Source organism: Lepidochelys olivacea, assembly GCF_965140295.1.
Source record: "Lepidochelys olivacea isolate rLepOli2 genome assembly, chromosome: 16".
NCBI lineage: Eukaryota > Metazoa > Chordata > Testudines > Cheloniidae > Lepidochelys > Lepidochelys olivacea.
Genome location: NC_140426.1, coordinates 22,074,429 through 22,102,312, shown reverse-complemented (window position 1 = coordinate 22,102,312; position 27,884 = coordinate 22,074,429). Strand labels below are relative to the sequence as shown.

The following is a 27,884-nucleotide window of genomic DNA, read 5'->3' as shown; positions in this document are numbered from 1 at the left end:
AGTACATTAGCTGTTTAGTAAGTCAGAAGCCTAGTAAGTAAATTAATGATGAGTAATGAGGCAGGTGAGGAGCTGAGCAGAAAAGATGCTTCAAGGCCAGCCATCACTCTTGGGGGTGGAAATGTTTGCTGATTAAATTACTGCCTGGTAAATAGCTTCACAAGATTGAAAGGATACATGCTCTATGCTGCTCTTGTGCCCAGGGCAGAAATCAGAGGGCTCGAAGGAGGGCCCTTGACATACCTTTGGGTGATAAGGCCTGGATCCTGCCCATCTTTAGCAGTTTACCCTGCAAGACATACAAGGAGGCTGGGCCTCGTGCACTTACTTACTGCTCAAGTAAAAGTGGATTTCTACCAACCCTGCATCCATCCAGGGCTCTTAGCTGAGTCTGTGAGTGAAGGGCCCAGCATACCTGCTCTTTAACTCTCCAAGGTGCAGGGTAAGAAAAGGCGCAAGGTGTGAGCAGAAATGGCAATGGGGCAGAGGGAAGGGGGAGTCGCAGCTGAGGAGCCACAGGCATGGCTGTTTAGTGAAATTGTGGCTGCTCTCCTTGCCCATATCAGTGTCTGATCCTTTCTTGCCCTCAGCAATAGCCTGAGGCAGTGAGTCCCAGAGGTTATTTTTTATCAGTAATTTTGGCTTCAGGTTTGGAAACTGGTGGTTTTCTTTTCTATCTTTTCAAGTCTTGGTCTCCCCAACCATCATTTGCAAATGGTGTTACATTTCCATCCTCATGTCTAATGCCTCTTGTTTTTGCAGGGCTATAGATCTTCCTGCCAGCCAGCTGTGGGTCATTTACAAGCTCAGCATATAGTGCTCTCTTTGGCAGCTCACTTGGATTCTTTGTATTCATTTTCATTTACACTTGGATTCTTTTTCTCCGCATGCCATTTTCTTGGTTCGGATCACTCTTGCACTTTGCCAGTCCTCCTCCACTTCTCTCTTTCACTTGTTTTTTCCTACCTGCATCATCCACAAATCTCTTCTGCCACCACAGTCCCTATTCTTTTGAGGTGGTGCCGCTCTGCTTCAATCGGCGCCAAATCTGTTTCCAGGCACTTATCCTGTGTTGACTGCACAAACTTCTTTGCTGCACTTCCCCTACTTTAATCTGGTTTCATTTCAGCTTAGTTCCCTCCTTGCCCCAAAGGGTTTGTGTTGCAATGCTACCATCCTGCACTTTGGGATTTCCTCACCAACATCCAGGGCTGGTGTAACCACCAGGCAACCACCTAGGGCACCAAGATTTGGGGGAGCCAAAAAGCAGTGCCCCCCCATTTTTGTTTACACTGTTGCTCCCGGCAGGGGGACGCCGTGGCTGGCAGCGGCAGGGAAAACACCTAGGGTGACACAGCCAGACACACAGCGACACCATCTGGTGCTGAAGCTCCTGCTTTGAACCAGCCTCTCCCTCCCTGCTCCCCAGCCCTCGCCACCCCCAGTTCCTCCTCCTCCTCCGCCCGCGCAGCGCCCAGCCAGGGACTTGCTGCTCTCTGTCTCTGCCCAGGCTCGGAGCAGCCCCCGCTCCAGCCATGCCCCGTGCAGGGAAGCAGCCCCCTGGTAGTGCTCCCCCCGCCACGGGGGTGCCAGCCCTCTGCCCCGTGCCTTGCTGCCAGGTGGGACTTTTGAGCGATGAGACCGCCGAGCCGCTGGCTGGCTTTGTCTCTCTCAGGGATCCTGTGGATCGCTGCTCTCCTCTTCTTCTCGGGGGTGAGGAGGAGACTGGAGGTAGAAGGGCAGATGCCAAAGGTAACAAGCACCCGCTTCTCTTCAGGGACTGGTGGCGGGGGTCCCGCCTGGAGTGGCACCAGGGGGCTTTGCAAGAGCAGTGTGGTGTGCCCAGCTGTCCCGCAGGCTAGAGCCCCTGCAAGTGGCCATGGGGAAATGCCCCGAGCACACGTGCAGCTTTGAGAACAGTCACATGTGGGAAGAACTGCTTGGTTCGGTGCCCTCCCTCCCCCTGTGCTCATGCTGTATGCCAGGCTTGGGGAACTGGGTGCCAACTTCTTTGCAACAGTTTGCCAGTGAAGCTCTTTAGGCTCTTACTTCCCTTAGAGAAGGCAACCAAACCAGGGCATGATGCACTGAGAGCATCATCACTAGTGGCCTACATTTGTCCATTAAACCCCTGCCACCATCTCTTCCTGCCCTCCTCTCCAAGGGTTTTTAATGTAGGGCTGGAGGAGCGAACAGGATTGCATGGCAGCCTAGCGATTAGCCCAAAGGCCAGCAGCGTTTGCTGTGATGGGACTGGAGAGTAGCTCGCTGGTTTCCTTGCAATCTGGGAGTTTTTCAGAGATGCTGAGCACTTCAGGTCTTACTCAAGCAAATCAGGCCAAGAATGACACCGATGACTCTGCCCTGGGCCAGAGCTCTCTGAGTAAGGAGCTTCAGCAGCAATTGGCATGGAGCAGAGTAAAGCAACCAAGACGGTCATGATGGAGGCTGGAACTCTGTCCTCGCCTCACACCTGTGGGGAAGACAGGCCTTCAGACACCCCTGCTGCTTGCATTGCGCTTTCCAGCCCAGGAGCCAGGGATCATTTCACACCTTAGTGCTGGGGGGAGTTGAAGCCCAGACCGGGGAAGTAACTTGCCTGAAGTCATCCAGTGAGTTTGCTCCAAGGTGGAGAATAGAAGCCAGATCCCGACTCCCAGCTCTGATCCCCAAAACAGCCCTTTCCAGATCACCGTTGTGGGCATACAGGAAACCCGATGGATGGGGAAGCAGTGATTTCGGTACTTTTATTCAACAAACTGGATACATTCACTGTTGCTACTTTCATGATACGATGCTTTTTTGGCTGTGAAGGGCACTGCTTTTCATCTAGCTTTGCTCTGCCTGCTAGTCCCCCTGCCCTACTAGAGCAGTGGGTCTCAAGCTTTCAAGACTGTACCCCTTTCAGGAGTCTGATTTGTCTCGTGTACCCCCAAGTTTCACCGCACTTAAAAACTACTTGCTTACAAAATCAGATATAAAAATACAAAAGTGTCACAGCACACCCTTACTGACAAATTGCTGACTCTCTCATTGTCTGTATGACATTGATTCATAGTGACTTCGCTAATGCTTTTTATGTGGCCTGTTGTAAAATTAGGCAAATCTCTAGATGAGCTGATGTACCCCTTGGAAGACCTCTGCGTACCCCTGGTTGAGACCCGCTGCTCTAGAGGACAGTTCAGACACTGGCTGCCAGAAATCCTACTGGCTCAGGGATGCCCTGCTTGAGGCGGGTGAATTTCTGGGCTAGGGCTGAAATGCCCTCCCACTGTTAGCAGTAGTCGCTGGCAGAGAAGCATACAGGCCAGCCTCACCCCTCCTTATAACCAGTATCTACTACTGCCCTTTGGTAACTTGCTAGAAAAAGAAGGAAAGCGCTAGCTCCAACCGTCACTTTATGCTAAGGACTATAGTGTATTTGTTGGCATCCCTGACACACTGCAAGAAGAGGGCCTTTCCCCGGTTAGATTAAATGTGCACCCAGTGGACTGCCAACAGGTGGTAACATCAGCTTTCACTGAACCCATGGATGGGGGTGGGTCTACGATCAGAGTTTTCCTTCTCCCAGTTAGGCCATCCTCGCTGGACTAAAGGGCCCCAGCTACTCTGAGCGATCTGGCGATTTGAAAGGTGCCAGAAACCCACCTTTCATACCCCACCTCTGCCATGTGAAGGGGAATTTGGCTGTCAGAGGCTATTCTAGACCCCCACGTACTATAGGCCAGGTTTCTGTAGCCGTGTCCGTCCCAGGACATTCAAGAGAGACGAGGTGGGTGAGAGAGAGACAAGCTTTTGAGCTACACCGAGCTCTGGCCAACAGAAGCTGGTCCAATACAAATATACGCTCACCTACTGCTTTCTGGCGGCATTTAATAGGTGGTGGGAGCTCACTCTCAACCCCACCTCAGCTGTAACAGCACTTTTGGGAGGTCCTCGTAGTCTTCTCGTTTTGATTAACTTACATCGTATTTGCGATTTTAGCCACCTCACTGTCCATATGAAACAAGTCCCTTGGGACAACCCACTGTTAATTTTCTACCCTGATGAAAATTGACCACCTATTCCTGTTTTCTGATCCAGGAGAATTTAGTTTCCTTAATTCTCTTATGGATTTTGTCAAAGGCTTTTATAAGTCCAAATCAATTTTGTCAAGATAGTCTCCTTTGCCGTTTTGTGGACATGCTCCAAGAACTTTAAATTTAAAACAGTTCTAAAACCTACAGTGTTACGTATTTGTTACCATAGGGACAAACCAGCTCAGCTTCTGTAAATGAAAATTGGGCCTCAAATATTAGAGTTTCAATCAGTTTAACTGGTACTGAAATAAGACTTCCACAGATTTCTCCCAGCACCTATTTTAAAAGGAGGCACCATTTGTTACTCTGTGGGTTGGGGGAATTATTCTTCAACGAACAGGACAGGATCGCTTCCCGGCACTTTAGGGGGCTAGCTAATGAACCCAAACATCAGGTTTCCCGGGGGGATCCAACCTCCAAACAGCTAGTGAGCAAACCCCACGCGTTCTAGCCAGGGGCACACGCTACTGTGAGGGAACACACCTTTCTGTAAGGAAGTTTGGAACTTCGAAGTGCTTGTCTACAACCTATTTTTCCCTTACAATTTCCTACCTACAGTAGCCGTCTTCCTGGCCCTGCCCTCTTCAGCACATTCAACAGCGCTGCCCAGCACTGATTTGAGCAGGGTTAAACAATGGTGGCAGGGTCAATTTTGGCGTGCCCATTGTTGCTACCATCAGAGGACAGGCACTGGTGAGAAATTAACAAATGTCTAGTGTAATCACAGGCCAAAAGATTAGCAGCAGCGAGGAAGCAAATACTTTGGCTGTTAGGCATGTTCCTTTGTCTTAGCTCTCAAAGAGCTGTGAAACAAAGTGAAACAAAGTGAAGCTTTTCATCCTCACTAGACACAGCTTCCCCAATATACCTTTTACATTAATGCTTTATGAAGAAGTCATGGGTGGGGGCTGAGGGGAAGGGAATTTGGAAATTCAAAGGGTTAAACTTAAGTGTTGGGTTCTGGCCAACTATTTTTGAAAGTGTAACACCACATGATATCTCCTGCTGGTTGAAATGGACTTTTACCAAGTTATTCTCGCAACATTCCCCAAGTTGTACTAAAAGTCCAGGCTCCAGATCAAAAAGGATTTGACCACAAAAAGAATAAAAATGCATTTTTCTAAAATGTTTGCAATTTATTTATTTAAATGAGCACATTAATTTACAGTTTAATACAAAATGGGCACTTTCCCTGCTAGAGAGGTATCACGCTGACATTTTCATGTTCACTACTTTCTCTTTTATTCAAGTCATTCAATTAAAAATAAATAAAACACTTAAATTACTGAACGGTTATATTCAGTCTCAACAGCTTGTAGTCAACATTTTTCAGACACATAAAATACATTTGAACCTTTTGTAAAAACGCTACTAATATCCAGTTCTAAATAGGAGTCACATGAAATGCACACAATTTGCAGTTAAAATTAGAACTCAAGGGAATAGTTTCATTTTGGCATTCTTGGCACTGTAACTTCCCCTCCCCTCTTAGACCTAGTAGGTCCTATATTTGTTATTTTCACTTTTTTCTGCAGTTTAATATTTTCACACTGAAAACCTCTGAACAGCACAGAACCCTTTCAGTGCGTTACGATGGACAAAATTCCTTCCTGAAAATGGAAGTTTGATATGATCCATACATATTGATTTATCTCACCTTGCAAATTTTGGAACTTAGCACATTATACAAATCAAAATTCTAGGATTGAATAGGTGCTTTTAAAGGCATTTTAATAAAAGAAAATAACCAGATCACAGGGTATTTGTAATACAGCATGTCAAAACAGCATTGTGTTATCGCATGACAGACACTTAACACTTTCTGGAGACGCGGTCAACCATGAGTAAAATCGTATTATAGCACTGAATGTGGAAATCCATCAAGACAGTCATCATGCACAAAAGGAAATAACTCAGATCAGTTTGAAACCTACACAATAACAGCACATAAACTGAGATTTACATAACTAAACCCAAAGTTCAGGGTAGCTTTTCCAAGTAAGGTGGGCGTTGTTACCAATGAAAATGAAAGCCATGTACCAATTACATGGCAGCACTTAGCCATAACACCAAGATTGGATAATCCAAATTCTGTTTACATTTATCTGTATTCTTTGAGAAAAAAAGCCATCCTGTAAGTTTGGGTATGTGTTCCACTTCCCATATTTCAAACAGCATAAAGGCAGAGTGAAAGCTTACAGTATTTATGCACTGAACACCACATTTTCTTCAATGCACCACCCACTAGCTGTTCTAAGGGCAAAATCATCCCCATGATCCTTTAGTGGCTCGATTGGTTCGATTAATATACAGATGAAAACAAAATGAGACACAAAACTAACAATCCCAATTCTACACATCCAGCAGAGTTAAAAATAAGATTCCTTGCTCTTTTAGTATCACACGTTTAGTATTAAAGATCCCTCTGAGACTAATCAACATTTTCCAAATCAGGTGCCCAATTTTTAGAGATGCTGAGCTCCCTCCACTTTGTCAAGTCCACCTGAAAAAATCAGGCCACTTGGTTAGGTGCCTGACTTAAAGCCTCCAAGTTCCAAAATGTTGGCCTCTGTTCTAACTAGCCTCCCACTTTGGGGGCCCCACTATTTGAAACCCTATAATAACAAAGCACGATGGCACTGATCAGACTGAGAAGTTTAATTGTTAACTTCCACTCTTGTTTCACCAGCTCTCAGATTATTTAAAAATGTGCCCCATGAGACCTTACAGGGATTCTTAACAATCCCACAAAAGAGGAAGCAAGCCATTTTGGCCCATCGTGCCACACCTTTAAAAACATCAATTTACCTAGAAAAATGCAGACTGATGTGAAATTGTCATGGCTGCTTCTTCACATCCATTTCCGGAGAAATTCCTACACCTTCACAGACACCCCAAGCAGAAAACAGTCACCCTACAGCAGACTCCGCTCCCTCACCACACTGCCAAGGGGCCCAGGCAGTAGCGACAGAATACAGAACACCTGCATGGGTGCTCACCCTCTAGTTCCAGGTATAGAGGTGGGGTTTGTCATGCATGCAAAGCCCATTCATTCAGGCTTTGCACATGGGCAAAATTTTGCCCTAAGGCAGCTTAAGAAAAACATGAGTTAATTGTTTCTTCACAGCTCTTGTCGTGTGAATGCAGATTTAGGCATTTTTAGACACATACAAATGTATGCATAGTACATTTCTTGAAGTGGTTATTGTAAATATGCAATAGTCACTTCAGGTCCCTTTACACTGGCTCTCTCTGAATAATCATTTGCCTTCTTTTAAAAAGTTACATGAAGCTGTAGTTTGACACACAACTCCTTATAATTTCCAGTTGTTACATATATGTTAATAAAAAAAATCACGTCCTTGTTGAGACGCATGTGCTAAGTTTTAGTTCATTTTCACTGCAAAGTTTTAACTTTATAATAGGGCTTCCAGTGGAAATAAGGGGACATTACGGAAGTACACAGATTAATAAATTAAATGAAGGAATAAATGATTGAATTAGCCTGGAGCTGTTTATTCCCCCTCTCATAATACAAGAGCAAGGGGACATTCAGTGAAATTGACAATTAACTTTAACACTGATATAAGGAAATACCTTTTTACACAACATAATTGATCTGCAGAACTCAATGCCAAAGGAAAACATTGAGATTAGAGCTTGGCAGGTTTAAAAAAAGATTAGACATTTATAGTGATAAGAAGAACACCAAGAGTTACACTAGATAGAATTGTAAACCTCATGCTCCACAGCATAAACCATCCACTGAGAGCTGAAATCAGGAAACTTCTACTTTGGGCTGGTAATTTTGTTATCTGTTCACTTCATGGCTTCTTATGCCTTCCCCTGAAGCATCTGGCATAAGCCACTGTCAGAGACAGGATACTAGACAGCTAGACCAGTAGTCTGATCTGGAATGGCAATTTTTATGTACCAAAAAGCTGCCACAACCCATACTGGAGTAGAAATGATGAGCACAATTGCAGCTAAATGTCTGTTTAGAACCAGGGGTCACGCCAATGAAATTAATAAGCAGCAGGTGTAAAAACAAACATAAGGAAGTATTTCTTCACCTAATGCAGTCAACCTGTGCAACTCATTGCCAGGGGATGTTGTGAAGGCCAAAAGTATAACTGGATTAAAAAAAAGTAGAGAAGTTCCTGGAGGATAGGTCCATCAATGGTTATTAGCCAAGACAGTAAGGGATGCAACTCATGCTCTGGGTGTCCCTAAACCTTTGACTGCCAAAAGCTGGGACTGGATGACAGAGGATGATCACTTGATAATTGCCCTGTTCTGTTCATTCCTTCTGAAGCATCTGGTACCAGCCACTGTCAGATTCTGGAGTAGAAGGACCACTGGACTGACCCTGTATGGCCATTTTTAGGTTGTTTTTTAATCCAAACAGTGGAATGCACTAGCAGAAGGAACATGCATAAGGAGATTGTCTTGAATCACTCATATTTTGGTAGCACAAGAAGACTTTAAAATTGGGAGCAGAGATTCCTCACCACCTCGCAGGCTCAGGATGGGAGATTTCGAAATGAAATGCTTACATTGTGGAACCCTTTATACTGAAGTTTTTTTGTATGTGTCACAATGTTGTAAAAAATTCACTGTAATCAGAACTGCAATTTGTATTGGCCCACCGAAACCACTCAGGACTTTCAGTCTATTTGACCTGGCATGGAGTTTCACTTTCTTAGAGCTCATGAGAAGTGGCTTCCAATAGCATCATTCAGCAGTACGGTATTTCCTCTAACTATTCCTTAGTTACTTCCCTACTTAATAAATTAGCAAATAAAGAGTGGGTTATTTAATGCTATGCTTAAACTTGGAACAGAGGGGCAGGCAGAAAGATTGGGCCTGGTTCTGCTCTCACTTACAATGGTGTAACTCCACTGAAGTCAACAGGGTTCCTTTTGAACGGACATTGCCATACACAAGATCAGAATCAGGCCTCTTGTATACTATTCAGATCATCCAAATACCCTGAATTGCTGAGCATCCTGGAAGTGCATATTCCCTTAGTTGGAACTAAGGGGTGAGGGAGAAACTGTATTTGGACACTTATGGCTTCCAACTACAAAAATGTAATGGAGAAAAAATATTCATTTTTTTAAAAACATAATACATTTGTAAAGTTTATTCAATTAAAATACTTTTTCTTTCTCTGAAAAAAATCAAAATTCTTTCTTCTCCAAAGGCAACAACAAGATCTCACACAACGTGCAGTGGGTGGACAGGTAGATTATTTAGTCAACTCAGGATAAAATTAAAAGGCTGTTTCAGAACACACACAGTAGTACTCAGTTTCTTTCCAAAACTTGGAGTAACTAATTACACAGTGCAATTCTTCACATTAGAGACCAATAAAGGACGGAAACAGTAAGTAATGATATGTTAATGGAAAAGTTCAAAGTTTCTCCTTTAGTAAACACTTTAAGTTAGTGCTATGGACCTGGATACTAGACATATATTGGGATTCCTAGAGCAAGCTCTACAGCACTAAGTGAGAACACTGGTGAAATGAGTTGGGAGCTGGGGAGGAGGGCTTTTGAAACAATACTGTGTATAAAATCCCTGATCATAAATATTAAAGCTGCATCTGGTACTGATCAGCCACTTACAATGAAAATATCATTTCTGATAAGTTCTACACAGCTGGACGATAATACCTCACCTTCCACCGTTTCGACCTCATTCGGAAAAAAAAGTACATTATCATTAAAAATAAGGACGATGCTACATAAAGTACAACACATAGACTCATGTCTATGTTAGAAAATCCAATCCCTAAGAAAGACACAGACGGCTTGGTCTCTTTATGGATAACTGATTCGATTGCATTTTTACCTCTATCTTTGACAGGTCCGTTATTTGTTATTAATTTATCTAAGACCTTAGATTTTGAATCCAACATATTTTGTTGATCCAGGATCTTGTCCTCTTTGTCTCCACTCATTTTCTTGGGTAAATTTTTGTCTTTTCTCTCTCTCACATCCCCAAGTTCTATTTCATTAGCGTTAACCTGGCCTTCTGCGTATTTATATAGAATATTTTCATGGTGATAGTGATGCTTCAAAAACTGTAGCACTTGGACCTCATTCCAACTGTGTAACCCTTTAATTTCATCATGGCACTCAGGACAGAGATCTGGAGTTGGCCACTGAACTTTAGGAAATTTTGGGTCTTCACTTGGATCACCTAAGTAAGGAAAAAGAGAAAATATAAATGGACAAAAGAATTTAATCTATCCATCTGCTCATCTGAAACTGAGGAGACTATTTTCCATTTAATGCAAGTAGTAAGCTTAGTTTAAGGCAACAATAAAAGCCACACTTAAAAAGCAAGAGTCAACAAGTTTATACTAATCTAAGAATGAATTTTGAAATCAGTACAAAGCCTTCCTTGCTGAAAATGTTAATTTTCATATTCTGAGTTACTGCTTTTTTCTTGGAGTATTTCATCAGTCTCCCTGTAACAGGAGACCAGTTCACAAATGCTACAGTTTTATCAATGATAAAAACCACTCAATCAAATGCATTTCCAGGAGTTAATTGAAGTTATGGATCAAAATGAACTGCTCTTCTGTGCACAGTACTATGTAGTCCTGAAGCCTAGTTTTCGGAAAGATGCTTCAAGGCCATTCAAAGTCTTGTAAATACATTTACAAGTTTTTATAGATACTGGCAACAATTCCATCCTTACCCTGCTTATTTCAGAAGTGTGTTTTACTACTATAGCAAACCATTTTCAGTACTTAACAAGCCAACTGAAACATTTTAAATGTATGATAATGGTTTTTAAACTTTTAAATACAGTATATAAGCGTTTCTCTTGGACTGGGTTCAATTTTAGTGTTTCAATTTCTCATAGCAGCAGCCGCCATCATTCTGTCTTAATTGGTGGTAGCTGTCCTCCATAGCTAGTACTGGACTTTGTCTGCTCTAGAATAAACTCCTTAAACTTCAATTGAGGTATTTTAAAACAGAAGTCCTCATCTGGTTGAAAAAACTAACATGGCTACAGTGTCTATACGGCACCTCTGATTTTGATTAATACATTTATTGTTCAAAGATTTCACAGAACTATGCTAATACACAACAGGAAATAACTATTTGTAGAATTCACTAGGTGGCTTTTAGAGAGAGTCCTACTCATTGTAAAGTTCCTATACTTCAGATTAATCCTAAATCACAGTCTGAAAGAGAAAACAGATTTTAACAAATTTAGCACATATAATTTGGCATTATTATTTGCAATGCATGTTCAAAATTTTTACTAGAAGGGACTTAGACCAATTGTTGCATCACTCAAACCAGCATCTTAGTGAACTCTCCAAGGAGGAAATATTTTTTTTCTAAAATATTATATTCTATCTTGACAATTCTTAGCAACCTATTCTGAAGAAAAAGACTCCAATTTTTCCCTTTACCCCCTCAGACACTGGTAACATGCATTATGGGGAAATATTATCTGATATGTTGCGTGCTTCTCCTGCTTGGAGGCACAAGATAAAATGTTTGTATTCAAAACAATATTTAAAACTTCCCATATCTTGGGAATGCAGCTTTACCAGAAAATAAACACAATGTTGTACATTTGAATGGTAAGTAATGTTACATACACTAATCCGTAACAGCAGACAGGTACTAAGTGTAAATAGAAACCAATTTTCTTTAGTGCTTTAAGTTATAGGACACCTGTGCAACACAATGGATTAAATACAACCTAATAGTTTGGTGGTGTTTTAGTCCAATTGTTATAAAAAACCTCCACAGGAAAATAAATCTTGTTTGACGAATAATTTTAGTTTATTCCATTACTGATTTATGAATAGTTTACGCCGCTCTACACAGAGGAACAGAATCCTGTTCAATTATGATCTTCTGAACTACATTTCTCTAGTGATTTTTGTATTCCCAGCTAGAAAAAAATGAAAACAGGTTTCAATGGTGATCTAAAACATTCTGGAAAGAACTGTAATTATTCTTGTCCACAGGTTAGTAGCTGAGCTGCAAACAGGCTTTGAATTGCACTCTGGAAAGGTCATCCCATCATGCAGCACGTGGAACTTCAGAAATACTGATGCTCTTGAGAACAATGGAGCCTCTTCCCCACACACATTATTGTGTCCTGAACCATTGTGACCCGAAGACTGGTGTGCCTTAAATGGAAGTTTTACTCACTCAAAAGTTATTTCTGTTGGAATTGGAAATGTGCCCTGTGATCAGTTCTAATAACTTTTGAACACCCACAGAATTAAGACCACTATTTGTTCAAATTATATTGTAGAACAGTACTATCGTCATAGCCACCAGACCAAAGCTAGCTTTGGTACATGTTCCTACCTGCAAGCCTGTCATTCACTACATTGTGCTTCTCCCACAGCCAGAGAACAGCTTTGTCTAGGGTTTTCACGGACTCCATGGATTCTTTCGCCATCTCTTCAAAATGCTGTGCACAAGCCTTGCACCCAAAAAAGTGCTGAATATACCGCCGCATGATCTGTAGGACCACTTGGGGATTATCTTCAAAACCTGTAAAGAGCAATGGGTCCCCGTTAGCAGCACCTGAACAAACACAGCTTCCAATATTATTCCACCCGCACAAGCAAACACATCACAAACCAAAATAAAAATGCATCTGGGGGGGGGGGGGGAGGAAAGGAAATGCTGCCCCCTGTTGGTTCCACACCATGAGGCTAGCATTTAAAATGTAGAACGTTGGTTTTATTTTACAGATGTTCTTTATGTGGATATCCATACAGATGTTCTTTATGTGGATATGTGAGCTCACACAGCAACTGCACCTCAGTGAATCACAACTGAGGTGGACAGTGAACAGTTTTGCATAAAACAGTTCTGCTGCCTAAGAAAAACTGCTATTTCTACATATAAAACCTTGTTGTAAACAAATACTAGACAGACACAGAGGTGTTAAAGATACTTGACTGTACAGAGGTGCACTGAATACAGGATGGATAACATTATATATAGTATCAAAAGCTAATCAGTGGTGTTCACTCATTTCCCCTGTCAAAGGATATTTTGCCAGTACAGAGAAGAAAGGCAGTTACAAGATCTACGTGCAACATGGATGGTAAAACACTTTTCTCAGAAGCTCAAGTCACAGAATAAGATTTGGCACTGTGAAGCCAACTGTAGTTTCTTCATACAGCAAGTGATATTTACAAAAATAGAGTATACTCCAAGACCTCTTTCAATGACTGAATGAACACACATCATGTCAATTCAATATTAAATTTGTGCTCAGATACTATAATGATGGGTGACCTCATTTAAAAAAACCCAAACAGCAAAACCCCTCTAAGAGGTAACAATGTCTCAGTAGCCCCAATCTGCCTCTCACCTTTCATTAATATTCTCCGTAAGTTTGAGGAACACAAATATCCCCTTCTTACTACATTTACATAAACACGAAGGCATACATATATGTATATTTAATACAGTGACTTTACTTAACACTTATAAAAATAAGAATTTTGGAATGATTTTCTGATAAAATCATGACGATTGGTTCATAGTGTTTACATGTCCATGCTGAAGATACATGAGTGCATTATTATGGAGTGCAGAAAAAGTGCTAAGACCTCTTCAAACGAAGAGCCTTATCCTGCCGTTATGACTGCATGCACGGTTTACTTCTACAAGCAGTCCTTATTCAAGTCCATGGGCCCGTAGTCAGCAACAGAGTGGTCTTACTGTACTTCTCAAAGATGTAATTGCAGAGCTGTGTACAGACGTCTGACTAGTATACTTAACTTCTCCTGTAAAACACACTGTAGTATATTTACTAGTATACTATGAATGATCATAAATAATTGATGTAAAAACCTTTGTCAAATGTAGTATATTTTGTGATGTAACACCCTGGATTGAATTGACTGACTGAATTAGCAACTACTGTAGCTGAACAAAAGCTCAACAATCTGCAATGGGATGAGCTACAGTAAGGTTCTACCATAACTGATTACAGCATTTAACTGAATATATCTTTCTAATGGCATATGCAAAATTTTATTTACATTTACTATTGTTAAATATAATTATATTTGAAGTACTTTTTAATTTCAAAACAGTTCTGTAGTGCATCTATAACCTCCTGCCCTGTTCACTGGAAAAATTGTTAGTACAAGCTATTAAAAATATTAACTGTTTATGTACTCCAGAAACATATGTACAAGGGTCTATTCATAAAACACATGTAGGCAACGAAAACAGCAGCATTATGCTGTAAACATGAAAGCTCAAAACATAAAAAGAAATGATTTGAAACCAAAGAGAAGTAATAAATGGTGAACAATCTCTACTCAGACATTCAATATCTGTGATTGAACAGACATGTATAAATAAAAAAAAACCTGAGATTAAAGCAGATTAAATGTGAGTATTAAAAGAACTGCTGAAAAATAATTTTAGAAAGCCAACATGAATTTCAGGCAAAACAAAACTATTACTAAGCAACAGTATTTTAAAGATTGATCTTTTAATTTTTTTTAAACAAACGCAGTTTATACTATTCTTCAGATTATTGGCAAACTCAGCCCCCTTATATAGGAGCAAAGAATCACACGCATATACATAACCATATACATTAACTCTTAAAATTCTACATCCTTGAAATCTCAAGCATCACAATGTTCATCTTTTGACAGTTCCTAGTCATTTTATGGATTTACAGATTCTTGAGAAAATTTGGATGTTATCAATAAAACAAATATAGGACTGCATCCTGCAAAACCTTACACATGTAATATTTACTCATGCGAATAGCCCCATGTTCTCAACAGGACAGCTCATATAACTAAGGATTGCAGGATTGAATTCTTGCAATGATTTTAAGCGCTAAGATTCCACTAGATTCCTTTACACCAATCTTGTTGCAGGATCAGACCACACAGATCAACATTTTAACAATGTATCTGCAAATATATATTGGAGGAAACAATATGTTAAGAAAACTAGAGCAAATTCACCTTAGCTATCATACTCTATAAGTAACTAGAACTACCAAGAAAATACTGTTGCTTTTAAAAAATAAAAAATCCAAACGCAAAATGGCTCATTGTTTGTTTTTCTTTTATCAGCCCAAAGATGGATCTTCTATTAACATCTGCCATGTATCATCGTGTAATCCTCCTTTTCTCTTTCCTCCCAAACTACTGCAATTCAGGGTACCCCTAATCTTTAACGTGGACAAGAATCATAAAACCCTACCTGTGGTGGGAAGGATTAGGGAGTGCATCATGCTTTTTAGTAGATGGGATTTAAACAAGCAATAAGGAGAGGAAAACCTCCCAAGACATAATCCGACAGTCTCAGACTGACCCAATTCTTTCACCATAAGAAGTGATCAAATATCTGCCTCGATTTAAATTGATAGCTAAGTGTACTGTACTGAAGATTTTTCAGGTTCTAGAGTATACTTTAAATTTCTGCCTTCCTTGAAAACACACTTGCAATATGGGAGCAATTTAAGATTCCATTTTGTGTAGTTAAATTATGGAGAACAAAAAAACCAAACATACTGCTAAATTACAGCATTTTTATGACAAGTGGAATGAGTGAATGAAGAGCACCGGGAGGTGTAACTTATGCTGGCTGTCAGTGCCGTGCCATCCAATGTGCCTCTCTAGGGTGTGCTCTTCACTAGGCACTACTGGTGTTAACTTCTAAAAGGGATTTAACCTGTCTTTCCACAACTATAAATGTACAAGTACTGCCAGTTAGATGCTGAACTACCTAATTTGTAGATGGAGTCCAGCTAAGACAATTAAGCAACCTTAACTGTGTCTGCAAATAATGCTGCACAAACATTTGTGCCTATAATTTGGGAGTTCAACCACAGAACCATTTTTTTTTAAACTGGCCTGTTACAAATGGCAACTGGAAAAAATTGAACCAGTTTCTGACGCTGGCCACGTGGGGCATTCTTCCTAGAATTTTATCTTTCAAGGACATTTCTTGCCTGAAAATTGTTTTTGTGACTCCAATCCACATATCTGGACACAGGGTTATTCCACACAGGCTTCCTATAGCCTGGCTCTGCCTAGATTAATTGTCCATTTTGTTTTACAAAGTCTCTCTCAAACAGGTATATCAGCAAAAAGGTACAAACCTCCATATTCTCGATCACTAAATAGTCCCTTTTGACTGATGGAAGCCAAAGTGGATTCTTAACATACAGAGCATTTGGGGCCATAATTAAGGGAAATGAATTGCCTCAATTTTAATTGTAATTGGGTAGTTTCCAACCTCAGATTACTCTTGCCCTATTCCTGAAGGGATGATTTAAAAGGTATTCCATAATTTATCCATTTGCTATAACATTTCCAGAACTCTTCCATTACATTGCTTTGACATTATAATCAGTGCAAGTATTTTAAAAATACAACAGAGCAAGAATAAAAACAAATACTGTCCTATCAAATAAAAAATGATTTAGAAAATTTCATTTTAGCATCAATAATTCAGTCTTCTGACCATGATGGAAATAAAATGTGCATCTGACTAACAAGCTTCTTAAATATGAATCAATACCAAATTTTCCTGACCCCCCTGTGTAAAAGACAAGTAATTATACGGTGTGTCTGCTATTAAACAAGAAATGTTGCTTATGGACACAAACTTTCCTGGTGGACCAACAATATGAAAATGCAATTGAAATAATTATTCAGTCCTGTGATTTAGTATCTATAAAAATTACATCAATTGGTTCATGACCAATTATTTTGCTTTATAAACTAGTTTAGCTGAACTACTAATTTACATTTTTTTAAAAAAATATCGGCTATGATCTATCCTAACAAATAGATTTACATACCCCCTCCCACTCCATTGGGAGAAACATCAGTTCAGTGTTTCAAAGACATTCTCACTCATCCAGGTTTCATTTCCCGCCCCCCCGCCATCTTCAAGGCAATGTACCTAACTTAACCACTCTTGCAGGGGAGAAGGGATGGCTGTTGCTCCTTTCAGAGCCCATCAAAACAGTTCTTGAGTCAACCAGAAGGGTTGCAACAAAGCAGATATGCCCTGACCCCTACTGGTCCAGAATTGAAACACTGAGCCTTGGATGTCAATGTCCTCCATGGAACTGGAGTGCATCTTTTATTAAAGTGTGTGTGTGTGTGATCTCTGAGCAGAGATTTATTCAAATCCAGTATTTGTTATGCTAATTTGTTATGCTAATTTAATTTAGCTAGATTGCCTCATCAAGATCTCCCCTCCTTTAGTTCTCCTGCATAACTGCTGCTTACCTGTGTTGATTAAGGCTTTTGGTCGAACTGCAGCTTGAACAGTTAAGGTGTGGAACAGCTTCCAGAGCGAACACGTATAACCTCTCAGCTCTGGTTTGCTCCCCTGACAGCCGACCCACTGAATGTGATTAGTGAGAAATATTCCAGAAATCTGAAAAGAAAATATTCTTTAAAATGTGTCCAGTCTGGGACCACATTACTTGAAAATGACACTTTCCTACTGAATTTATCACGTCTGTTAATTGCTCCTGAACGTATGAGATAGGTTGGGTATGTGTGCACCTCTTTTTGTTGTGTTTACCTGGTAATTTCAATAAGTCAGTTAAAAGAAACAGACCTTTATGCGCCTTAGGCAGAAAAGGGCCTAAGACAAGCAAGCCCATATATCCAAACATGTACAATGCTGATATTACAGGTTGATGTTTGGACATTCTTTGAGTGGAGTATTATCTTCTGGTTAAATATAAGGTAGGTCTACCTTTACAGTGGTGTGTGGAGTACAGACACTGCATGACCAGCTACAGGAATCAACAGCAGCGTTGATGATGAAACACAGCTTAGGTGAGTAGACTAAATGCCTGAACCCCTAGGTTCCATGCCTTACATCGCTCTCTCCATTCCCAAGCCATGCCTCCCATGTCTACTCTGCTATTTTTAGTCGTTTCTGCTGCTGGAGCATTTCCCCACCATAGTGAAAGGCTCTGGCCAGGGGGAGGGAGCAGGGAAAGGCTTTGGCTGCTCCCTGTGGCTAGAGCCTTTCCTCACCGTCTCCCCATGCAGGAGTCTTCCACAGCCAAGTGCAGCTATACACTGCAAGGACAAGTGTGGACACAGCTTGCCTTTCACTATGGTGCATAGGTACACACACAGTACTTGTACTCTGCACACCTGTCTACACTGACATAGCCTTAGTTAATGCATTTTCTCAACTAGCACCTTTCCAAAAAAAGGCAGTTTAATGAAATGCTCAGTTCAGATCAGAATGGCCCAAACCTGCAAGATGAAGTTCTCGATTCCCACTGAAATGAAAGGGAACTGAGGGTACCCAGTCCTCCACAGACACTCAGCACACTCCAGGATCAGCCTCCAAATTTATTAGTTAACACTACTGTTAATGACAGTAGATCCTAATTTAAAATAAAGATGATCCATTTGTGAAAGTGTATTAAGTTGAAGCTATTAAATTCACGTTTAAAGGAACGTAGAGTTTAAGTAGTCTGGGCTATTCTCATGAATTATTAAATATTTTTTTGTGTAAGCATTAAAGCAGGACATAATACTTCTCTCTTAAACACTATAAATTAGTGTGATGGAAAATGTAAGACATCCTAATTTGTAAGATTCTTTATAAAAACACTAGACAAAGAATTTTTTTTTATTCTCCTCAACACCTGTTCTAGGTCAGTACATTAATAAGTTTCTGAAAAGTCTTCAGGGTTAATGTAAAATCACAATGGCTAACTTTGCCAGCTTTTAAACTCTGGCCCACAGTGCTGGAAATAACTGGTCCAATTCAAAGTCCTAAAAATCCCATTCATCAGAGGAGAAGGAAATAAAGAGGGAGGTGTGTCTCAACATACAATAAATGTGTAGAACTGATTTGTGCTAAACAGTCTGATCCTGCCCTTCTCTGCCAGAAAGGCGATGTTCATATTTTATGTGTGCGTGTCTCTCTTTTAAAGGATATTGAGCAAACATTTTCATCAGAGACATTGAATTATCTGAGCATGGCAAAGGAAAGATCTGTAACATCAGTAACTGCACATTCATACACAGAGGGCTGTGCTATGCTGCACTGTACTTCATTTCTCTCATTTACGTTCCTTCATAGGGATTTTTTTTCTGGTTAATGAATTCACTTTATTTCCATTTTAACCTTCTTATAACTGCATTATGCCCAAGGGAGGCATCAGTAAGTGGTGTCTTGGATTTATACAGAACCTTATCCTTTACTAATGCTGTATTTTATGCTGGAAACTCGTAACAGCTTACCCGCATTTTGTTGTTGACCAGATCTAGGATAGCATCATAAGGGATTTTGTCTAATGGAAGGCTCACCAGCCACTCTTGCAAGGTCTCTAACAACTTCACCACGGGCTGACGGCCAGGAAATAACTAACAGAAATAAGAAAGTACCCATAGATTTTAAAGCACTCATTACAGCGAGACCAATTCATATTTTAAAATGTTTTTACTTCTTATAAGCTTTAATTAAACTTGCCATACTAGATTTTTTGTTACACACAATTGGAATTAATCACTTATATTTTTCAGTGAATAACCACTTTGCATTAATTTAACATCTGTACACATACTTTGCTCACCACTGAAATGAAGCTGGTATTTTACAGCACACAGAAAAATACAATACAGCAGTTTAGGACAGAACATGAAAAAAAACTGTATCCAAACTGCAGAATACACCTCAAGATGGAATTCTGGCAGGCACTTCCAGTGGACTTTTAATGTTCAGGACCTCATTTTCACACCTCTCCTGAATGATACCAGCCCCTAATACAAATAAATAATAATAATGCCAGAGTATTGGTTCAATACTGACTCCAGTGGAAGAGTGTCACAATGCTTCCTACAAAAGTTAGGCCTTCCATGGAGATTTCCCATCAAACTTTTGACTCAATCTGACCCTACTTTATTTGAGATGTAATGTCACTTCTACAATTGGAAGTGCATTGTAATTTGTAAGTCTACTTTCATGTTATTACAGTTCGGGGAGTTTTAATTTCCAAAAGCTTTTCAGTTCTCTGTTAGGAACTGACCTTTAAAAAAAAAAATGATGCATAAACTTGTAAACTGCTCTGACTATACTGCATATAGCATCAGAGACCTCAATCACAAGTACAGACACAACACTTTGGATACAAATTTCCTGTCAGTGACACGGATGCAAGACAAGACAAACTCTACCATGCTGCTGTCTTTGATGAGTTGTAAAGAGAGTTGCTTGCCAATGGCGCTTTTCAGTATTATTTATGTGGAATACAGGTCCCAATCCAACTGGTCCAGATCAATTTATATTTGGGTACGTACAATTTGCATACTTAAATTCCTCATGCTTTTTTAACTGCACATAGGAGTCTGTACACAACAGCTTAGGACAGGAAGCGGAAACACTCTATGTTAAACAGTTCCAAAGGTAGCAGCATTTCAACAGTAGGGGAAGTTGTCCCTCTATCTGCTTTATCAGATATGCAGAGACCGTTAGGATGCGAGATGCTATAGAAATGCAAGTTCATTCTGCAGTAACTGTTCAACTGTTTATAAGATACGTCCTGGCAGATAACTGGTTCCTTCCAACTACTTGAGTCATGGTCCAATGTGTGCTCTCCTCTTCTGACTCTTCCTCCAGCCCAGAGCTCTCTTAATTGGTTTAATGAAAAACTCTTGAGCAGCAACTGCTTTCTTTGCTATCTGCATAACACCTAGCACAAAGAGCCCTAATCTTTGATTTGGGGTTCCTATCAACTACCGTAATAGGAGTAAACTGTACACAACTGAAATACTGATACTGTATTTGATAGACATAACTTTAAGTGCATAGATATAATACCTTCCCAAAGTAATGCTGACCAGTGCAAATGAAAGAAAGGGCTACTGCAAGTTGCACAAATAGCCAAGAAACGAATCCTACAACAATGAAAATCCCTGAGCAGGAGATGGGAGCACAGACTTTAGTGATGTAGCAGCACTGTAAATGCTCTTCTTCAGAAATGAGGCTGGTGTACAAAGTCCTGAAATCGAGGTTCACACCGATGTTTTTATTAATTGATCACAAAATATTTAGTTTAAAAAGGAGTTAAGTTCTTAAAAACAAAACCTCAAATAAACTAAATTATGGCATCAATGCAGTATGCTACATTTTATGAAGTCCTTTGGTGTAAAGAACCACACAGGAAAGAAATCAGAATTGTGACTAAAATGTGAAATATCAGAAGAGAAACGTTTTTAAGAAAGTGTTAAAAAAATACAAAAATAAAAAACCTTTCTGCTGCCTAGAAGGGAGCATTCCCCATTTATTCACTAATAGCCAGGAAAATAAATTACATTAGCTGGCCAGGATCCATCAGGAAGAAAAGAGGCTGTTTTAGGGATAATATGATGGACAGATTAGCACTACACTTTCTTAAAGGAAATGAGGCCAGCTAGAGATTTCTGACCTCTGACTGTCATAGGGGGTAAGAATCTGTCTGACTGATTTTCACATAATGCCAGATACTTGGAAATGTTATGTAAATCTTATTGTCCCTCTAAACAGCCACTGATTTGCTTTGTTTACAAACAAACAAATACAATCTGTTAATTACTTGATATTGAAATATGGAGAGACACTGCAGCTCATGTTTAACTGGCGGTCACTTTTAACCGTTAAAACATTAGAATTTTTCTAAGTCACATTTTCTTCGTGTCAGACTCACTTTAAAAATGTCTAAACTTTAGGACAAGTAAGTCCAAAGCAAAAGCACCAACTAAACTCCCATCATTGTCACAGTATCTGAGCACCTCAAACATTAAAGGGTTTATCCTCACAACACCCATGAGGTGACACTGTTTAGAGTCTTTGAAATAGGGTGCTCATCAGCTATGTTCAAAACTCTTGATTAAAGTCAGCTGTATCATTAGAAGTCCAACCTAATTTTCTAAACACTGTATGTGGTCACATAGGCACAACAATTTTAAAGTTACTTTAACAAAGTCCAAGAATCCAGAGTGTGTGTGTGTGTTGGGGGGGGGGGGGGAGAGAATAATCTATGCTCAGTTACGATTACTACCTATCCAGAAAAATCTGAGCAACCATCCCAATTTTCACAGGTCTGGGACAACCAGAATCCTTATTTCATTCTGAGCCATGCAATGCGACAAAGTGCATTTTAATCCTTCAGGTTTATCTACAGAAGCATAACAGAATTTCTATATCTAAGATACTGTAGCAACCAAAACATGTACATTTTTAAGGGCACTCTGAAAGACATTTTCAGAAACATAAAATATTCTGTCAAATAATAAATTTTACATTATATTTGTAAGACTCAAGTGAATGTAATCAAAGACTAGAAGTGTATACCTTGGAAAGGACTGTAACAAAATCCTTGAAGGTCTTTAGCTCAGCTCCCTCAAGCGTCTTGTGAGTGGCAAGCTCTACCCTGAGTAGGTAATGCAATCCTGATTCAAGGTCAGCCATGTACAGCTTAGCTCTAAAACACACACACACATATATATAATGTTAAAAATTGAGGCAGCTTTCTTTCACTCATTTTCTCACCAGTCATTATGGTAAAACTGATATGTAGTGGGCACTATTCAAACCTCATAATCTGCAATTCCACAGTGATTGCAGTATCTTCTATTCCAAGGGCAGGAATATACAGTGCAGTACCTAGTACCATGAATGTCAAGTTTAATGGCTTCCACAGTACTCTAATTTTAGAACAGCAATTTTATGCCACTAGTTCAGAGAATAGACAAATGAAGCACAACTGCATAAAAAGTTATCTTGTGTTTGAGTAAGAACTTTCTACCTCCCAATTTCTCCCTCTAGAGAAATCATAACCCTGAGATTCTATCAGCAAGCAAATTGCTGGTGTCACAGCTTGTGACTTCTCTACACAGTTCAATATAAAGTAGAGAACAACAGGCTGTGAGGGGACAAGCCTTTTGTTTAACAGAAGTATCTTTGATGAGGAACAATGCCAAGGAAACTGACCACAACAAAAATGAAAATAACCCCATATTAAGAAAGATGGAATTTAGAAATACTCTCCAAATGCAGCAGTCCCACTAGAGAGACCTTGTGCACCATAGCGTATTTAAGAGTCAGTCAATTACAGAAGGTCTTGTGACAGTCAGTCACCCACTGATGGCTATGGATAAAGCAGACATTTGAGGTGAATGAGACCTCAGCACCTTCCTTCCTCAGAGTAGCAACAATCATGGAAAATATTTCTATATTTACACCACCACCACCCACAGACAAGCAATTGAACAAAATATAAACAACTTAAGAGTTTGTATCCTTCAGTGCTTTTCGATTACAAGCCCAAGTTAGTACAAAATACAGCAACACAGCAGAACAAACAGAATTGGATATAGACCCGACAGCCTAATGTTTCAAAAAATTCCTGAGGATCCTTATGTCTTATAACCCACATGATTAAACAGTAGATTTAAGAGAGCTGATCAAATCAGAAAACCAGCTTATTCTGACAACAATGGTTGCATAACGATAACAGAACACATAAAAACACATGAAAAGCTGCAGTGGAGAACTGGGAAACTTCTGATTTATTTTTATGAAAAGAAGTGGGAAACTCAGTTTCCCCTCTCCCTTTGTATTGTTCTGCCATGTGTGTAGGGGTTAATTTCTTTTTTGAGACAAAGGAGTGACTGTGTGGAAGTCACCTAAGCATGAATGAATGATCAGGAACTAAAATTACTGGGGAATAATTAATGTAAATACCTAGGCAGGTAAACAAGTCTGGAAAGGCACCACACATGAGGAAAATGAACTACCCTGCTTTGAACTGGTTGAAAGAGGTTATCAAACAAAGAACTGCCAAGCCTGCTACAGGAGGGAGGTCACTCTCACTGGACTCAAGAACTGACAAAAGGCTATGACAGGAAGGACACAGCCCGCAGAAAAAGTTTGAAATCTACCAGCATCTCCATGTTGAAGACGGGTGATACGTGGTAAGGGAGGCAGGCATATAAGCTGTTTATTGTTTTCAAGATATGTTTTCTCTATGAGGCTTTTGGTTCCAAATAAATACTTTGATTTATGAAGGCTGGCTGGACATTGATTAACCCTGTCATAGCCCCTGAGAGAGAGCAAGATGTCAGGTGCTGAACTAAACTCAGACCTGCTAAGGTGATCGAAGTGAATTGCAGGAGGGATTTTAGCCTAAATCCCCTGTCTGGAAGGGGAGGAATGTTGGCTCCTGCAAGAAAGGGGATGACTAGAGACCCAAGTCGCATCCCCTCATGGAGGCCATGAAGAGGTTAGAGATACAGGTATCTCGGGAACTGTGACAGCTGCATTCTGAATGATACAGACTACAGACATATTCCGAGTGGCCAAGTGTCACCTCTTTAGTAAACAATGTATTCACTTAATAACAGTTATAAAAAGTTTATTAGTAGGTCTGCTGACTTGTCAGTATTAAATCATCAAGCACACAAACAATCTAGCTGGGAGATACTTATATAGTGATCTTTTATAAAAAATTGTATTGTACAAGCACCAAGATTGATAGAATCATTCACATTAATAAAATACTCATTAGCTACAAAAATCAGTTATCAAAACACAATATTCTATATAAAAACTGTTAAAAGAAAGTAACAGCCATCTGTCAAAAAACAAAACAAACAGGGCTGACACTTTAATAGTAACCATAACAAAAAATGAAAATAAGTACAAAATGGAAGCACTCAGTCCTACATCTTTTCCAGCTAAAGATGCTGAAGGATTATCTCACTGCAAAGCTCTTGTATCCTTCTCTCAAACACTCAGAGGGTGAACATAAACCTAAGTGGATTTGGTCTGATAAACATCTTTTCTGGTGACTTTAGGGTTCTCTAATGTATATGCATTTACCTAACACTTTCTAGTGGTGTCTTGACTCACCATTATACAAACAAATACTGGGTTCGCTGTTTTCTGTAGGTTTGCCAAAAACTGATTGTTAAAATTTTTAATACTGATTTTATTTTTCTCTGGGATATTGATTTACAAGCTAAAGTTTTCCAATAAAAAATAAACTAGTGAACCCTACATTTCAGATACTAGTTTGATCCTCAATCCTGCTCACACTGACACCAATGGAAGCAGAACAGCTCTGGATTTTTTTTTTATTTTTTTTTAAGTAAAACATGCGTTTAAAATAAAAATGGTCTCTAACAGAACTTTCTTCCAGAGAAATGCAGACATTTGCTCCAAACGCATACTGAAAATATTGCTTGAAGCTTCTTTAAAATCCCTAAAACATCAGTCATAATTGCAAGAAAGGTACATTCACTAACTAGAGTATTACATCTTTGCTGCTAGGGCTGAATTAATTTACCATTGTATCTAGTATATTGCGAAAAGGATCCTGCTGAAGAAACAAACAAAAGCAATGCTGTACAACGTGATCCGTAAGACATTTCAGTGCTTGGATCCCTTTAATATTCACACACAATCCCTTTGTTCTGCTCAGCTATTCAATTCCGGGCGTATCCTTTGAGAAGTTATGGAATCAAATAAAGCTTTCAGCTACAGTAAGATGTTAAAATAAATTATTTTATAGCTTCCCACTTGGCAATAACAACTGTGGATTTTAACTACTAACCATTAAACTGAAGCTCAACAGCATCACTTACTTATCAAATTCCTTCCATGCCTTGATTTCTGTGCCCTCCTGTTTACTTTGCTTTTTTGGTAGAGGAAGTTGTGAAACAAGTTTTCTTCTCACACCAGGCAGTGATTTTAAATAGGAAGAAAAGAAAGACCGAAGAGGCTTCAAACTGCATATGAAAGGACAGTGTAAGGGTTAAAAATCAGCTCAAGCTAAATGATTGACAGGAACAGTTTAATATATCTGTAAAATAAGAGATTTGGTTTTCTTTACTCTTTGTTTTACAAGTTTGGTAAAAGGCAGCAAGTTTGCAAATTTTAGAACCAGCAGCAAAAATAATTAGGACCAGTGGCTTGCAATACCATTCAAACTAACAGCAACATCCCATTTTCATAAAGACTTCCGGTCATATTTGTACACCTTATTTGTTCACTTTCGCTGAATCCAACCGGTGATTTGACCGAGTAGGATGTGTGCGATTTGGTACTTAATATTTTTATTTCAGATTTGTCCCAAACCATACATATTCCCCTCAAAGGCATTACAGTAATGAGTCAGTGATACTGACTGGTGGCCGTGGAAGACATGACTAATACAGAGTCTCTTCCCAAAACCTCAATGATCTCCTGTTTATCAACATCACTAGACTATCAGCATGTCACTAGCTACTGCTCAACAGCTTATATTTTCTGAACGCTTCGCACTGACACCATCAGCCTGGAATTTCTATTTCATAGATGGAGTATTCTTCTTTAGCACTCATTTTACAAGCAAGTTTGTGAGCAGTCTAAACTCACCACTGCAGTGAAGTTATAACTAAGCACTACAGCATTTTGTTTTTTCTCCAAGATGAGGGAGAAATCTATTTTTTGTTCTCTTAGTCCATTTCAGTGCATTGTAAACTCCTGCAGAGAGTCAGCTGTATAAGTATAAGATTATTAAATATGAACAGGATATTTTTCATACGCAATGGAATAGCTGTCTCAACAAGGTCTGAGATAGTCAGTCTCTTCAAATATGAAGAGTCTGAACATTAAACGTCAATCAATAAAATGTACTGATCACATATTGGGATACATTGCCTTTATTTAAACACACAAATAAAACCTGGTTATCAAATACATTAAGTTGTATGCAAGGAAACTAAGGCAACGGTTTTAAAGCTTAACTGAACTCCTCAAAGTCCTGCAAGTATCCCTTACAGATCTATAGTACTTACATGTTAATTAATCCATGGGACCCATTTGGATAGATCAGATAACATGAAGGGATTGAGGTAATACCAAGTTTCTCTAGAAAAGCCTTATCAGAATTCAGCACTCTCTTTACCATAATGTTTTCATACTGAATCAAGTCTAAAATCACCTGGGTGATGAGAAGACAACACAAGAGTTACACACTGTTCAAATAATATCCAATTCTTGTAAGAAAGGACAAGTATATTATAGGGAGTGCACCATACTTTTAAGTAAATGAAGCTGATGATAAAACCACCTTACTATTCACCAAGAACGTATATTTATTAGGGCTGTCGATTAATTGCAATTAGCTCATGCGATTAACTCAAAAAATTAATCGTGATTAAAAAAATTAATTGTGATTAATCTCAGTTAAACAATAGCATATCAATTTATATTTATTAAATATTTTGGATGTTTTTCTACATTTTCAAATATATTTATTTAAATTACAGCACAGAATACAAAGTGTACTGGCTCCCTATATTTTATTATTTTTGATTACAAATATTTGCACTCTAAAAACGATAAATGAAAGAAATAGTATTTTTCAAACTCACCTCATAAAAGTACTGTAGTGTGATCTCTTTACTGTGAAAGTGCAATTTATAAATTTAGAAATTTGTTACATAAACTGCACTTGAAAACAAAACAACGTAAAACTTTAGAGCCTGTAAATTCACTCAGTCCTACTTCTTGTTCAGCCAATCTCCAAGACAAACAAGTTTGTTTACATTTACGTGACATTATGTTGCCCGCTTCTTACTTACAATGTCACTTGAAGTGAGAACAGGCGTTCACATGGCACTTTTGTAGACAGCACTGCAAGGCATTTATGTGCTAGATATGCTAAACATTCATATGCCCCTTCATGTTTCAGCCACCATTTCAGAGGACATGCTTCCATGCTGATGACACTGGTCAGAAAAATAAT

At 39.4% G+C, this 27,884-nt stretch overlaps 1 protein-coding gene across 2 annotated transcripts in view; it reads right to left on the bottom strand.

Moving 5' to 3' along the window:
• Window positions 1-5,192: 5,192 nt before the first annotated feature.
• The window catches only part of QSOX2 (quiescin sulfhydryl oxidase 2), a 46,412-nt gene continuing 23,720 nt past the window's right edge, over window positions 5,193-27,884 (bottom strand). For both annotated transcript variants that reach the window (XM_084649661.1, XM_084649660.1), the window contains exons 6-12: window positions 26,932-27,077; window positions 25,738-25,881; window positions 22,445-22,574; window positions 19,357-19,479; window positions 17,365-17,515; window positions 12,434-12,622; window positions 5,193-10,286 (exon numbers count right to left, since the gene is read on the bottom strand). In XM_084649661.1, coding sequence (XP_084505787.1) covers window positions 9,736-10,286; window positions 12,434-12,622; window positions 17,365-17,515; window positions 19,357-19,479; window positions 22,445-22,574; window positions 25,738-25,881; window positions 26,932-27,077 — 1,434 coding nt within the window. In that variant the 3' untranslated portion in view covers window positions 5,193-9,735. The remainder of the gene's footprint in view (window positions 10,287-12,433; window positions 12,623-17,364; window positions 17,516-19,356; window positions 19,480-22,444; window positions 22,575-25,737; window positions 25,882-26,931; window positions 27,078-27,884) is intronic.